The 16,078-nt window shown below is 30.3% G+C and overlaps 1 protein-coding gene and 5 non-coding genes across 6 annotated transcripts; 1 reads left to right on the top strand and 5 right to left on the bottom strand.

Moving 5' to 3' along the window:
• The first annotated feature begins 2,736 nt into the window (after window positions 1–2,736).
• LOC129314081 (albumin-2-like) lies at window positions 2,737–7,233 on the top strand. Its single transcript, XM_054957457.1, has 3 exons — window positions 2,737–3,050; window positions 6,035–6,225; window positions 6,503–7,233. The coding sequence occupies exons 1-3, from the start codon at window positions 2,737–2,739 to the stop codon at window positions 7,231–7,233; spliced, it is 1,236 nt and encodes a 411-aa protein (XP_054813432.1).
• Window positions 7,234–13,177: 5,944 nt separating this feature from the next.
• On the bottom strand, window positions 13,178–13,266 carry LOC129314698 (small nucleolar RNA Z161/Z228). The gene has a single exon (XR_008594209.1). It is a non-coding gene; the product is annotated as a small nucleolar RNA Z161/Z228 (small nucleolar RNA).
• A 573-nt stretch (window positions 13,267–13,839) lies between these two features.
• On the bottom strand, window positions 13,840–13,926 carry LOC129314702 (small nucleolar RNA Z161/Z228). Its single transcript, XR_008594213.1, has one exon. It is a non-coding gene; the product is annotated as a small nucleolar RNA Z161/Z228 (small nucleolar RNA).
• Window positions 13,927–14,221: 295 nt separating this feature from the next.
• On the bottom strand, window positions 14,222–14,302 carry LOC129314753 (small nucleolar RNA Z199). The gene has a single exon (XR_008594258.1). It is a non-coding gene; the product is annotated as a small nucleolar RNA Z199 (small nucleolar RNA).
• A 919-nt stretch (window positions 14,303–15,221) lies between these two features.
• On the bottom strand, window positions 15,222–15,309 carry LOC129314701 (small nucleolar RNA Z161/Z228). The gene has a single exon (XR_008594212.1). It is a non-coding gene; the product is annotated as a small nucleolar RNA Z161/Z228 (small nucleolar RNA).
• A 300-nt stretch (window positions 15,310–15,609) lies between these two features.
• On the bottom strand, window positions 15,610–15,690 carry LOC129314756 (small nucleolar RNA Z199). Its single transcript, XR_008594261.1, has one exon. It is a non-coding gene; the product is annotated as a small nucleolar RNA Z199 (small nucleolar RNA).
• Between the last annotated feature and the right edge of the window lie 388 nt (window positions 15,691–16,078).

Here is a 16,078-nt window from a genome sequence, read left to right as displayed (position 1 = left end):
CTGGAGCAAAGCAATGCGAATCCCATTTCTTAGACAACACAAATTGGGATTCGTTGATGGTTCTCACACAAAGGAATTGCAAGATCTAGCCCTTCATGATTAGTAGGAACGTTGCAATGCTATGGTGTTATCATGGCTTTTAAATTCTGTCACGAAGGAACTTTCTTGCGGTATGGCTTTCTCGCAAAGTGCATCTCAAGTATGGAATGAACTTAAAGAATGTTTTGATAAGGCAATGGGGACTAGGATTTTTCCCTTCATCGAGAAATCAACTCCTTGGTTTAAGGTTCACTCTCAATTTCCAACTACTTTATTAGACTAAAGAAGCTATGGGAAAAACAAGCTGCACTCATTATCATCCCATCGTGTAAGTGTGGGACTTTGAAGGCTTATGGGGACCTGATTCAATAGTAAAAGCTATTGCAATTTTTAATGGGACTCAATGACACATTTAGTGTTGCAAGTGTAACATCCTAATTTTTAGATAAAAAAAATTATGAAATTTAAGTTTTTTTTTAAATGATGATAATAATAGGAATTTATATTATTTGAGGTTATTTAAAAATAATAATATAGTTAGGCATTTAATTATGAATTAAAAACTTAAGTTTAAAATTATATAAGAAATATTTTGTTAAGATATAATTTTAAGATTTAAAAAAAATTATTATTAATGTGTGTGTGTGAGTTAAAAAGAAAAAAAAGAAAAGAAAGTAAAAAAAAAGGAGGGGGTTTAGTCCCACATCGGTTAGATGTGGGAACGAAAGGCACCTCCTCATGTATAAAAAGAGGAGGTGCATTGTGGAGGAAGCATGAGGAATTTTTTATTACAATTTGTGAAAATTGCAAGTAATGGCCCAAAGGTTTGAATAATTAAATTCAAACCTATAGTTTTTTTTAATATAATTTTGGGACCACAATCCTATTTTTATATTATTTTTCTCTCTTCCTCTCACGTTGCTCAGCGTTTTCTCATAAGGGGGGATTATTTTCTTTTTCTTCAGGTATGTTCTAACTTTCCTATTTAGATTAGCATTTAAAAATTTATTTAATTACAAAATTAATTTTATAGTTATTTTCTAAATAATATTAGCTTTCTAGTGATATGATTATTTTGTAGGATAGAGTAAATATTCTGATTAGGATTTTTCTATATGATAGTTAATCTGATGATATGATGGATTAAAAATATAGGTTAAAACTTTAGGGATATAATAAATATTATAGAATATTTTTTTGAGGTTGAAACTCATGTTTAAGAATTTTTGAGTTAAAATCTAGATCTATATGGTTGAATTTATGTGAAATCTGAGATGTAGGGATAAACCTATGATTATTAAATATTTATTTAAGTATGAATAGGTATTTTTGAGGTTATAGAAAGGTGATTTGAGGGTCAAGGATAATTCTAAAATTTTTAATTTATTTTTGGATGAATTTTTAGAATATAGAAGGATGAAATTGTGATACGAGAAGTGATTTGAGGATAAAAAAATAGTTTATTAGGGTATGAGAATTTTAGAAAAAGAATTTGGGAAGTTAAATGAGGCATAAATCTTAAATTAGTGTTAATATGGATTATAGATCTAAGACTTTCTAACTCTTTAAATTAGAGTTATTTATTTTAATGTAAAATTAATATATAGTATTGTGAAATAATTATGTAGATTATATTGATAAAGATAGTGGTGAAAAAGGAGTTGTGAAGGGGAACTTGTTATTCAAGACACAAGGTAACCATTATTAATGTGTTGTGATGGGTGTGTTTGTGAATAGTTATGTGTTGTTTTATTGTTTAAAAAATTATGAATTAATGAAAATAAATACTGTATATATATACTTGTTTGAAATTATTGCCAAGTGGGTCAAAAATTTATTTTTGTTTATCATGATGAGATATTATTGTTCGGATATATTCCTATTTGGATATTTGAATGATGCATGACTTGTCAGGGTATTTTAATATATGGTGTTAATGGAAATTTCTGTTCAGTTAATTATTACCACGTGGTAAGCCCTCATTAGACCCAATGAGTGGCGTGTCGCTTGGTCCAACTCACCTTTGGCCGGGTGATTTGGCGTCCGAGCATGGTGAAAGGAGGATATAAGGTGCAGCCATGCAAATTAAATACTTGTTCGGTTTGTTTGAAAGTATTGTTCGGTTAAATGTTTTGTGTGCCCACTTAGCAATCGCATGATTAGTTACATCCGCATGCATCATTACATATTAATTTTTAGTTACTGGGACTTTTAAGTCTCATTCCCCGTGGTTAATATTTTTACAGGAGCGAGTCCGGCCGAGAAAGCACCAGAGGTGTAACTGTGGTGTATGAGACACCATCTTTTACGTTGCCTCTTATTTTAGATTATACAACGTATCTTATGCCAACTTAGGACATATCTTCTTTGTGAAGCATGTAAACTCTAATCCTTTTTATTAAAAGTATTTATATGACCAAGAAGATTATGTCTGTCCCTCTTGATTTATGATCTGATTTGAATAACATGCTATGAGGATCATGTCTATCCCTCATGGTTCTAATTGCTTTTTGAGATATTTTAAGACCTGTGGTATATTGTCTTGGATATGATAAGGGTTCAATAAAAAAAAAGTAAAAAAAAAGGATTTGTTGAATTAATAACTTGCGGAAAATCGGTCTATAAATTTGAAGGTGTTATAGCAAGAAGCCAAATACTAATGATAACCCCCTTCTAACAGTTAATCAAGCATATGGCATGATTGTTGAAGATGAAGCTCAAAGATCTATAATGAACATAAACAAGCCTACCCCATTTGATGGAAATGCTATAGTAGTCATTGGAGGACAAGGCCGTGGAAGGGGACGTGGTCATGGAAACCTAAATGTGGAGTGTTCCTATTGCAAAAAGAAGGGTCATGTGAAAGAGAACTGCTTCCATATTATGGGGTTTCCACCCAACTGGAAGAGCAAAGACAACAAGGCTCTTGAGCAGCGCATTAATCAAGTGACAAGTAATAATACACGGGATGAAGCAAATGGTAGTGTAGCACCATCATTCACACAGGAACAGTATGAACAAATCTTCTAATTGCTCAAAAAGGATTCAAAGCCAATAAGGCATGCCTTGACTAGTACAGGTTTGAGTAATTATGATTCTAAATTGCATGTTGACTGGATTTTAGATTTAAGAGCCACCACCCACATGGTGAGCAGTCTTCATTATCTGGATAGTTATAGAGAATATAATGGACTAGTTAAAACCATCAAAATCCCTAATGGACAACGTGTTCAGATTACTCACATAGTTGACATCAAATTAATTAAGGGTATTATTTTGAAGGATGCCCTGTCTTCTCCCTAGTTATGTTTTAACTTGATTTCCATATCTAGACTCACAAGGGAACAACAATGTATGGTAGCATTTTTTTCCTAATATTTACCTTTTCCAAGACCTTTAAGATGGCAAGATGAGAGCAACTGGTAGACTAATTAAGGGATTGTATATTATGACCATTGATAATAAACAATATGTTCTTACTGCTAGGAATTCTGATTTAAATAAAACAATAGATCATAATTAGCTTTGGCATTGTAGATTAGGTCATGCACCTAGCAATATTATTAAACATTTACCTGCTATACACAATGCTTATAGAACTGATAATACAATTTGTGATGTTTGTGTTCAATCTAAACAAACCAAATTGCTTTTCTCTATTAGTATTGTTAGATTAAAGCTATATTTTGAACTATTGCATATGGTCGTTTGGGGACCTTATAGAGAACCTTTACACATGGGTCATTAATATTTTCTTACTATTGTAGATGATTTCTCAAGAGCAACATGGGTTTTCTTAATGAAGTGTAAATCTAAAACCACAAATCATATTAAAAAAATTTTCTTATGTTTCAAACCAATTCTCTACTAAGATAAAGAAGATTAAAACTGATAATAAAAAGGAATTTGTTAATTTTACTCTTAGGAATTATCTAGAGGAAAAGGGAGTTGTTCATGAAACAACTTGTCCTTATACCCTAGAATAGAATGGAGTTGTTGAAAGGAAACATAGGAGTTTAATTCAAGTTTCTAGAGGATTAATGATACAGTCTGGTATGCCTATTAAGTATTGGCAGAATGTGTGAAAACTGTAGCATACATAATCAACAGAATTCCCTCCAAAATATTGCAATTTGAGACTTCATATGAGTTGATTTATGGTGAGGTTCCTCATTTAGATCATTTAAGAGTATTTAATTCTCTTGCTTTTGCAACTAACTTAAACATCACATATAAGTTCGAACCACGATTTGTTCCTTGTGTTTTCTTTGGTTATCCACATAATTAAAAGGGTTTCATCCTACTTGATTTTGCTACTAGACATGTTTTTATTAGTAGGCATGTTAAATTTCTTGAAAATCATTTTCCTTTTAAACACATTACACAAACGAACTAAGAATCTCAATGGTCTTCTAGTCACAATTAGTTTTGGGATGATATTGAAACCATGCATTATAAGCCTAAATCAAATAGGTTTGAATACATAAAACATGTTAATAATCAAATGGAGTGTGATAATGATATAGATGAAGAGGACATAATAGACATAAATACACCTGAACAGCCTAAGATAAGACCTTTTAGGGAAAGAAAACCACCAATATGGGCAAAAGATTATGCTTTTTCTGCCTCTTCATGCACTAGTTCTAGCATTAAGTATCCTATTCAAAATCATCTTTCGTATGCTAACATATCACATTCTTATAACTATTTCTTATCTTCAATTGATTCTGTTCATGAACCAACTAGTTATGAGGTTGCTAGAAAATAACAATACCTAGGATATAGTGCCATTACCTAAAAATAAATGTGCCATAGGATCTTTAAAGTTAAATATAAATCTAATGGCAGTGTTGATAGATACAAAGCTAGGCTAGTGGCCAAAGGCTATAACTAAAAGAAGGGTATAGACTATCATGAGACCTTTTCTCCAATAGTTAAGATTGTGATAATTAGAATCATACTTAACTTGCTATCCAAAATAAATGGGGCTTGCACCAAATAGATGTATATAATTCTTTCTTGTAGGGATATTTAAATAAGGAGGTATATGTGAGGGTACCTCAAGGACTTTATAGTAAAGGGGAGAATACAACATATAAATTGAAAAAAAAATCATTGTATGGGCTGAAACAAGTTTCGAGGCAGTGGAATTGTAAGTTGTCTAAGGCCTTATTGCAAGATGGATTTAAATAGAATAGGTATGATTATTCACTATTCACTAAACAGCCTAATGATGGTGTAGTATTAGTGCTAGTTTATGGGGACGATATGCTTATAACTGGTAGTTCGCATGTAGGTATTGCTGAAATTAAAGATTTTCTCAATTCCAAATTTAAAATCAAAGATTTGGGGTCCTTAAAGTATTTTTTTGGGATTGAGGTTGCCAAGTCCAGTAAAGTTATAGTGATGAGTCAGCATAAATATGTCCTAAATTTATTATCAGATACAGGTATGAGTGGTTGTAAGCCTCTTAAGATCCCTATGCCACAAAACCTAAAGCTTTTAGCGTATGAAGAAGGTAAACATAAGGAAGAAGAATTGTTAAGGGATCTTGGAGAATATAGGAGATTGATAGGAAGGTTGATTTATTTGACTATATCCTGATATCTCTTTTCCTGTGTAGATTATTAGCAATTTATGATCCATCTAACGAAAGCTCATATAGCAGCTGTGAAGAATATACTTCGTTACTTAAAACACAACCCAAGACTTGAAGTGTTGCTCAGCTTAAATAAAAACACAGATTTGAGTTGTTTTTGTGATTCAAATTGGGCTTCATGCAATACATCTTGACTATTACTAGCTATTTAGTTAAATTGGGTGATGGTCTAGTTTCCTGGAAAACAAAGAAGCAGCACATGATGTCTAAGTCCTCTATGGAAGTTGAATATAGAGCTTTGAGTTCTGCAGTGTCGGAAGTTATTTGGATTGTAAGATCACTTAAGGATTTGAACATTTCTCATATTCAACCTATGAGTATTTAATGTGACAGTCAAGCAGCCATACACATTACTAACAACCTTGTTTTCTATGAGAGGATGAAGCACATAGAAATGGACTGTCATTTTGTCAGAGACAAGCTACAGGAGAAGATTATTCACTTGTATCATGTTCATTCAGGACAACAAGAAGCAGATCCTCTCACCAAAGCACTAGGTAAAAAAGCACAAGAATATCTTCTAGGCAAGTTGGGCACCATAGATGTTTATGGCACCAACTTGAGGGGGAGTGTAGAAATGAGAAATAGATTTAATAGATTTTCTATGGGCACATATGTCATTTACTTTCCTATGTATTATTTTAAGTCAGCACAGCAACACTTGTATACATTGGGTTTGTTGAATAGAGAGTATTATTCATTTCATTAAGATATGATGCATGATTTTCTCTCAATAAGCAGAGTCTATATGACTCATGATCAGAAACTTTACATATGATTGGTACGCGAATCATGTGTAAGATATAGATAGCTACATCAATGCTGCATGGAGTACCAACGAAGCTTATTTATTCATCAAAAATGAGTACGTGCTGGTGAATTATGCTCCGGGATCAATAAATGACAGGATTGTCAATGGTCCACTTTTGATTTGTGATGGCTACCATTCTCTTGTTGGTACAGCATTTGGAGAGCACGGAATAGACTGTGCGTTTGATAGTGATGGCACGGAAGCGTTCATCTTCTTTGGGAAACTTTGTGCCCACATAGACTATGCTCCGGGATCCACAAATGACAGAATACTCCACGGTCCTATGACAATCGCTGCCATGTTTCCCTTCTTCAAGGGTACTGTTTTTGAGAATAGCATTGATGCTGCATTTAGGGCAACTGCAAGGAATGAAGCTTACTTATTCAAAGGGGACCAGTGTGCTCTTATAAACTACAATTCCAAGACCCAAATTGCCATCCGTCACATTAACCAAGGCTTTCATAGTTTGAGAGGCACTATATTTGAAAGTAGAATAGATGCAGCTTTTGCATCGACAAACAAAGCTTACATTTTTAAAGGAGACCAATATGCACTTATAAATTTTGCTCCAGCTTCAACTAATGACTATATAATTGGTGGTGTGAAGAAAATCCTTGACCATTGGCCTTCTCTTAGGCCAATATTGCCTCGAGGCAATCGTAAGGTTGATCAGCACGATCATGTCGACCAAGAAATCAACCCAGGCCATGACGAGCACTAAGAAGCTAGGAATATACTTATAGTATGGTAAGAAGATTGGAATACAAACTTTTGTTGATGATCTTCACTTTCTACTTCTTAATGTAATGTGTATTTTTTTCTCCAGGTTTCGCATTACGTGTACTGTTTGGATATTATATTCTATATTAACAAGCCACATGTTCTAGGACTGATGATGAAGGAAACTCACTCAAACCATTTTGCAAAGCATTCCCTGTGGTGTCATAGGATAGAGCTTTGTTCACAGATTCTCTAATCCTCTGCCTCTTGCAATCATGCTTGACAACAAACCTTGGGGCACTATTGTGTTGTAACTTTCCAATGTTTTATTGTTAATTTGTGCTCGTGTCATGTTGTCCTCTTTGTTGATGTTTTCAGGTTTGTACATTTTATGTTTGTTTAATATAATGCATTCGCCCTATTATTAGAAGAATACTGAATTATGTGGCTAGCTAAGATGAAATCCCATGGTTGAATTACCTAAATATCTAAAATAACCTCAATTGAAACTTGAAAGGCTTTTTTTCTTATAATATCTATGGGTTAACAAGTTTGTTGCCACTGATTATTGTGCGCAGACATTTGGTTCACTGTGTTTCAAGAACTCTGTTTCAGACCATTTAAAAAATACTCCTCTGATCTTATTTATAGGGCAGAGATAGAAGAAAAAATTTAATCCTATTTATAAAGCACTTGTCAATTTTCAACACTCTTCTTTACATTTTTACCCTTATTAAATGCTTGAATAAAAATATCAATAATCTGATTTAAGAATATTTATTAGGGATAAAGGTAAAAACTTGTTAACTTTTAAGACAAAGTTAATAAGATTTAAGATTTTTTTTAATTCTGGTAAAACATGTTAAAAGTGACATATAAATAGGATCAAAGGAAATAAGTGTTACTGCATGTATGATTTTTATTTTTAAGATATGTCTTATGTTTTTAAAAACAAAAAAAAATGTTTGGATAAAGAACTTTTTAGATATCCGATCCCCTAAAAAAAAAGATTTCTGATATATCTTTCTTTTAAGTGGAACAGATATTAGGAACTTTTTAGACTCTCATTAATCTGAATCAAGTTAAGTTGAATCATAACAGTGACAAGTTCTTCCAATGATTATTTAATGCTGCAAGAAGACCCACTGGTGATTATAATAGTGGTTGCTATTGCATGTTTGAGCAAGCAAATAACCAAGTTCGGCTTCAAAAAGAATAAAAAACCACATGACCTATAAATCAGTTGACAAGTCTTAATGTAGGGGAGGCCCAATGTGCACATACATCATGGGCCTCTCTCCTTGCATGTTGGGGCGTGACAAATCTTATAAAGATTTCGTTTTAAATTTATATATAATTGTTAAAATTTATATTTTCTTATTTTAATTTCTTATGATTATGGGAGAATGAAAATTGAAAATCTTGTAAGGGAATTATATTAATCTAAGAAAATAAAGTGTATATATAATTAAAACTTCCAAACTTATAAAAAAATTTATATTTACAAGTTGAATGTTTTTATTTTATATTAATCTTTTTACAATGTCTTACTTGTCATACCCTGGATTTGCAACCCATGCTTGATGAGCATGGCGTGCTCATCACCTACAAGGATGATCATAGCCTTTCATTTTGTTTCAAAATGATCTTTGCCTTTAATTTTAAATTAATTTTTAAATATTTTAAATATTATATTTGTAAAAATAAAAATTATAGAAATTTTTAATATTAAATCTGGACTGCTCTCAATGCTCATTACATGATGAGCACTATCATACACATCACTCCTGACAGGATCTAGACAATCCAGATTTAAATTTTTATTTTTATTTTATATTAATCAAAATAAAAATGCATAAAAAAGATTAAATTTTTAATAAATTTGTTGATAATCAATCTTATCAACTCATATTTAATCTAGATGATTTAATTTAATATAAATTTTTTATACTTTTTATAAACTGACTGTTCAGATATATTCTAGACAATCCAGATATAATCTGGATGATCTAATTTAATATTAAATTTTTTATAATTTTTATAAATTGACTATCTAGATATATTTTAGACAGTCAAAATTTAATAATATTTTTTTATAATTTTTACTTTCACGAATATAATATTTAAAATATTTAAAAATTAATTTAAAACTAAGTGCAAAGATCATTTTGGGATAAAATGAAGGGTTAGGATCACCCTTGTAGGGGATGAGCACGGAATGCAAATCCATCATCCCCCTATGATTATCAAGCATCAAAGATAAGGCTATTGCTATATCAAAAAATTATTTTCCATTTTGGTGGGTAGATTTTTTTGGAATTTAGAGCTATCAGTAAAAGTCGGACCTTTTAAAGTACTAGTATAAATCTTTTTTTTTTTTTTGAAATTTGTGCTTAAAAATGAAAGGATTTTTTATTTAAAAAAAATTTAAATCTGACCTTTATAAGTCCTTAAAATAGGCTTGAGTTGGCTCTTATAGGCCCAATGTTTGGTTTTTTTTTTTTTTTTCCAATCGTCTTGTAGTTAGTTGAAACTGTTAAAAAATTTGATTAACATTATTAATATTTCAAAACAACATAGTTGAAATTGTTTGATTTATTTTAATTTTTAAATTAATATATGAAAATAACACAATTTATTAAATTGTGAATTAACGTAATTAAAATTTTGAATAAAAAAGAAAAAATTGTATTTTTTATTTTGGAGTTTTAAGAAGCTCAGAACATGCTTATAGTATGGTATGAATAGTATTGGAACACAAAACTTCTGTCGATGACCTTTTTTTTCTAATTAATTTGATATGTATTAGCATTGTTGACTTCATGTTTTCTCCATGTTAGTATCATGCATGCTGTTTGAATACTGTGTTCTGTTAATAAGCCACATGTTCTTGGACTGAAGAGACCTTTTGGTTGCTGGATGAAGCTTTGGGCACAGTTTCTTCGGATCATCTTTCTTTAACCTTAGCGTGATGGTACAAAAGTTCCTATTGGTTATTATGCAATCATGCTTGACAACAAAGTACAGACCTTAAAAGGGCATTGAGCATATTTTGGAAGTTTGGTGTATTTCTCTATCGTGTCCTTTGGGTTCTTGTGGTTGTAAGAATTCATATTTTAGTTGTGCTGTTTGCGATCATGTCATGTCATTTTGATTTGCAACTTTTTATGTTTGTTTGATATAATGCATTTTCCCCATTATGAAAAAAAAAAAGAGTTAATTGTGTGACTAAGATGAGATCCCATGTTTCAATTAACTTTCATATATCTTTTCTTATCTTTCATTTTCATCTCCCGTCCATTAAAATATAAAAATAAACAAATCATTCACAATTTTCATTTTCATCAAATCTTAACTCATTTATTTTTTTCATTTAAAATTTTTTTATCAACTCATATATTTTCCATTTGAAATCCCAAAAAAAAAAAGTTTTCTTACATATCTTTTTGGGAGAATTTCAAATAAAAACTAGGGATGTGAAATAATTAAAAGTGGGTTTCAAAAAATTTTGAAATCTTATTTTAGTCCAAGAGATAAATGTAAAAATAATTTCAGCTATAAAAAGATTAAAATACCTTTCACTTGTTATATAGAATCATTAATTATTAATTTTTTTACTTTACTTATTAATTTACTTATATGATTTGCAAATTACATAAATTAACATGTCAATAATTATATAAATTATTCAAACATAAGAAGCAATATCAGTTATTAAATTGTTAACTTTACTTATTAATTTATTAACATTAGTTGTAAATTACAAATAGTTTTTGTAATTTGCTAATATCATTTATAAATTATTGATAAGCATTTATAACTGATGTTACTAAATTAACAAGTAAAGTTAGCAAATTAATAATTAATGACTTATCTGATAAATAGATATAATTTATAAGTGATATTAGTAAATTAATAGGTAAAATAAAAAAATTAACAGCTAATAACTCTGCATAATAAATAAAGAATGCTTTAATCTTTTTACAGTTAAAATTATTATCATTTTTATCCCTTAAATTGAACTAAAATTTTAAATTTTTTTGAAACTTACTAGTAATTTTGTTATATCCTATTTTTTATTTAAAATTCTCCCTATCTTTTCTAAGTAAAATAGATATTAGGAACTTTTTTAGACTCTCATCGTTAATCTGAATCAAGTCAAGTCAAATTAAGACCACTCTCTTATCAACGTTATTAGAAATTATTGAATTGTCACATTCGATTACACTTTAAAAAAAAAAAAAACGGAAGTTAAGCAACTCACGCCATGCATATCATGACAATTGACATGCTAGGTTTTTCAATGACCCTTTTAAGTGAATGTTTTATCTATCGTTACTAATGTTAAATTTAATCTCCTTTGCAGAGTGCTAAATATTTCCTTGTAATTCAATTAAATACACACATTAGAAATAAATTATATACTTACACTTTACACAAATATACTTGTTTTCAATTATATTCAAACATGTATATTTTTTATAAATTATTTATTTTACAAAACAAATTCTTATTACTAATATCATCAATATATTAAAATTTACATGTCATGATCTGATTAAATAAAAATATATTAAGTATGTAAAACTAAATAGAACCATACCCCGCCCCAACACATACAAACTAACGGCCACTTGCAACAAATTTTTTCTTTTGTTTTTTTTTTGCAACATCCTTTTGCACAAAACGCATGATAAATCAGTAGTATAATATATATATATATATATATATATATATATATATACATACATATATATAATCATCAGTCCTTGCACGTAATTATTCTCTTCTTCATCTACCCCTTTTTGAGTCAAGGTTATCTCATACACTCTTTACCATCTCCATTCGTCTCTACACAGTCAAATATTCTCCCACTGCATCAGAGAGCTAGAACAAAGACCTATAACCACCAAACGAAACTTTCACCATAAAAATAAATTATACTTTCTTTATTTAAAAATATAAAATATTTTTAATCAAATCTCACCTCTTCATAAAATAATTATCTACTTTCAAACTATCTATTTTTATATTTATTTTTATTAAACACCCTATATTAAATATATAATAACTATCAATAAAGATATTTTTTTAAAAAAAATAATAATTATACTTCAAAAGATTAAAATTACTTTATACTTTTAAATATTTAACTTCTAAAAAATATTTTATAGAGAGAATAATTCACTAAATTATTGAAAAACTTAAATACTTAACTTCATACACTTAAAATGTTAATTTTCAATTAAATCAAATCATATGAATTTCTTATAAATTATTAATTCTATAACAAACTCTTATTATTATATTATTAACTCATTAAAATTCACTTATCTTGATCTAATTAAATAAAAATATATTAAATATATAAAAATTAAGTACTTAAGTCTTATTCTCTCTAAATCATAACATTAAACATTGACAACTATTTCAAAGTTATCAAAATATTAATTAAAACCTTAATTTTTTTATAAAAAAATATTTTTTACTTATATATTCATTAAATATCCTATATTAATACCATAATAAATGACAAATTAAATTTTTAATACATCATTTTTTAAAAAATAATAAAATAGCAATATAGTTGATAAAACAATTATAAAAATTATTCAATATTCTATATTTTAAACTGCTTATAAAAAATGTCATATATTATAGTGCAAAAAGAGTACTTCCTAATCAAATAGCCACAATAAATTTTTCCAGTAGAACCAAAAAAATTTTTATTACTCCCAGACATCCTTCTAGAATATTACATCATATGTTGTAGTTCATTACATAATGAGAACTAGCTTAACCAGAATTTAGCGCCAGCTTTCAGCTCAAACATGGTAATCGCAAAACAGTTTTCTGAACTAAATAGAACTGAAACTGAAGACTCTACCCTATCACGGCATGATTATTCTCATGATAGTATTTTCATTTCATCAATATGTCGAATATTCCATCAGAATTATTGGATCATTGCATCAAAGTGAATTCTCAGACGACCGTCGTGAGATAATGTAAATCCAAATTCATCATTTGGTCACAAGATAGAGGAGAGAATTAAGGGAATAACCCTTTGGTACAAGCAAAACACACCAATTGCACAAAACCTAATTTGTTCAATTAAAAAAACCGGCAAGTTTCGACCACCAAAAATCAAATTCAACTTGAAGCAAAATCAGGTGGAGATCCGAGCGTGCAAAAATGGAATATCTCACAGTTTATCAGAAGCACAGACCAAAAAAATTCTCACATCATCTCCACCACATTCATTTATGTCCAGGAACCATAGAGATGAGGGAAATCAACAGCAACTTAAATCAAAACCATCATTTGTTGCAGTACTTTTTACCATAGCATAGTTCTCCCACTGCATCATAAAGTAAATACAAAGAACCATAACAGCCACCCAATAAAATAAAACACACAATTCAGTACATCTTTATACTCAAATAGCCACATCATATTTTCACAATAGAACCAGAATTTAGCAACAGCTTTCAGCTCAATAAAAATTGCAATGGCAATAAATTTTTCTGAACTAACTATAACTGAAGCTAAGCTTAAGACTCTACCTACCACAGCAACATAATAGTATGACATTGCATCAGTATGAGATTGTCAGAATTTTGGGATCATTTCATCAAAGTGAGTCTCAGACGACCGTCATGAGAAAATATAAATCCAAATTCATCATTCAGTCTCAGGATAGCTCGGTAGAAGAAAAATATACCAATTGCACAAAACATGTTTTGCCCAATTGATCCTATGCAGGTTTCAACACGCAAAAAATCATAATTTAGCTTTAAGCAAGGTGAGGTTGAGATCAGTGTGCTTAAATGGGTTCTCGGTCATGAGGGATTAGAAACACAAAATAAATTCTCATCACATTCCCGCCATTTTCATTGTTCTTCAAAAACTAAATGATTCAGACAAATCTTGAAAATATCTCTCAAACCCTAAATTCACTGAAGATTGATGAGAAAAGCCGTTGGAAGAACCATCAGAGACTTAAATACTGGTAATCATGGGATCAAAACCATCATCTTGTTGCAGTATTGTTTGTCATCAATTGATTCTCTTGCAGCATCATATGGAAAACAAAGAAACAAAACCACTACCAAATTTTTTTTTAAAATAAAATGCTATAATTAAATACATTATCATAATCAAATAGCCACAACATATTTTCTTGATAGAAGCAGAATTGAGGACAGTCGTCAACTAAAAAAAAAAGGCAATATCAACACAGTTTTCTTAACAAATTAAACTGAAGGCTAAACTTAGACTTTAGCCTAACACTGCATAATCATTTTCAGAATAGTATGTAATTTCATGATTCATCATTATGACATGGGTTCCATCAGAATAAATGGATCATTCTATCAAAGAGAATCACAGACAACGGTAAAGAGAAAATGTAAATTCAGGTTCATCACAGTTTTTTGATAAAGGAGAGAATTAAATAATAAAACCTTGGTACGAGTAAAATATACCAGTTGCACAAAACAATTTGTCTAATTTATCCTTGGTATGTTTCACCATGCAAAAATACTAATTCAGTTTCAAGCAAAATGAGGTCGAGATCAGAGTGTGCTAAAATGATTTCTCAGTCACGGTTAATCAGAAACACGGACCAAAAGAATTCTCATCACATCTCCACCAAATTCATTATTCTCCAGAAACTAAATGATTCACAGACAATATTGTTTATCATCACTTGATTCTCTTACTGGATCATAGAGAGAAAACAAAGAAACGCTGCCGCTACCAAAAAATATTTAGAAAATAATATTCAATACATTATTATAATCAAAGAACCACAACATATTTTCTTAATAGAAGCAGAATTGAGCGCACAAGTTTTCAACTCAAAAAATGCAACATCAACACAGTTTTCCTAACCAAATGGAACTGAAGGTTAAGCTTAGACACCACTTTACCACAGCATAATCATCATTCTCATAATAGTATGTCATTTTATCAGTATGACATATGCCCCGTCAGAATTAATGGATCATTCCATCAAAATGTATCTCAGGCGACCGTTGTGAGAAAATGTAAATTCAGATTCATCATACGGTTTCCTGGCAGAGGATAGAACTAAATAATAAAACCTTGGTATGAACAAAATTTACCAATTGCACAAGACAATTTGTCCAATTCATCCTTGTCAAGTTTCGTCAGGCAAAATGAGGTAGAGATCAGAGTGTGCTAAAACGAGTTCTCGATCACGGTTAATCAGAAACACGGACCAAATAACTTCTCATCACATCCCCACCAAATTCATTGTTCTCTACAAACTAAACGATTCATAGGCGAATGTTGAAAATATCTCAGAGACCCGAAACTCATATCAAAACTTAATGAGAAAAGGCAGTGGGAGAATCATCAGCAACTTAAATACCAGCAATCATACAATCAAATCTATCATTTTGTTGCAGTATTTTTAATCATCACTTGATTCTCCCACTGCATTAATAGAATGAAAACAGAGAACCAGAAGCAACACCAAACAGAACTAAGAACGAAACTATACCATAACTCAAATAGATTATCATAATCACAAATTTAATCATAAATAACCAATCCAATTTAACTTCTTAGCTACAAAAGTTTAGGAGGATGATCTCAACTCATTTGGAGATTCTTGGAGGAAAGAATCGGAGGCGTTAAGGTTAAGGATTTAATAAAGGGGCAAGTGGAATGTAGCTGAGATTGAGAATCTGTTATCGCCAGCAGAAATAGAGAAAACACATAGAATAAGAGAGCCAAAGAGACTAAACAGGGAATCAGATAGAGAGCATAGTCAGTCATCTGACTAACTTCTCCAGAAGCTCCAGAAGAGGTTGTGG

The sequence above is a fragment of the Prosopis cineraria genome, unplaced genomic scaffold (genome assembly GCF_029017545.1).
Source record: "Prosopis cineraria cultivar Desert tree isolate PC_DT_omini unplaced genomic scaffold, ASM2901754v1 PC6, whole genome shotgun sequence".
NCBI classification, from domain to species: Eukaryota; Viridiplantae; Streptophyta; class Magnoliopsida; order Fabales; family Fabaceae; genus Prosopis; species Prosopis cineraria.
The sequence above is the reverse complement of the archived record's forward strand: the minus strand, read 5'-3'. Positions and strand labels throughout refer to the sequence as shown.

Coding starts and splice junctions, on each gene's coding strand:
- LOC129314081 (XM_054957457.1), top strand. CDS start 2,737: ATGATTGTTGAAGATGAAGCTCAAAGATCTATAATGAACATAAACAAG. Junction 3,051..6,034: donor CCATCATTCACACAGGAACA/GTATGAACAAAT, acceptor TTAATGTGACAG/TCAAGCAGCCATACACATTA. Junction 6,226..6,502: donor AGCACAAGAATATCTTCTAG/GCAAGTTGGGCA, acceptor ATCATGTGTAAG/ATATAGATAGCTACATCAAT.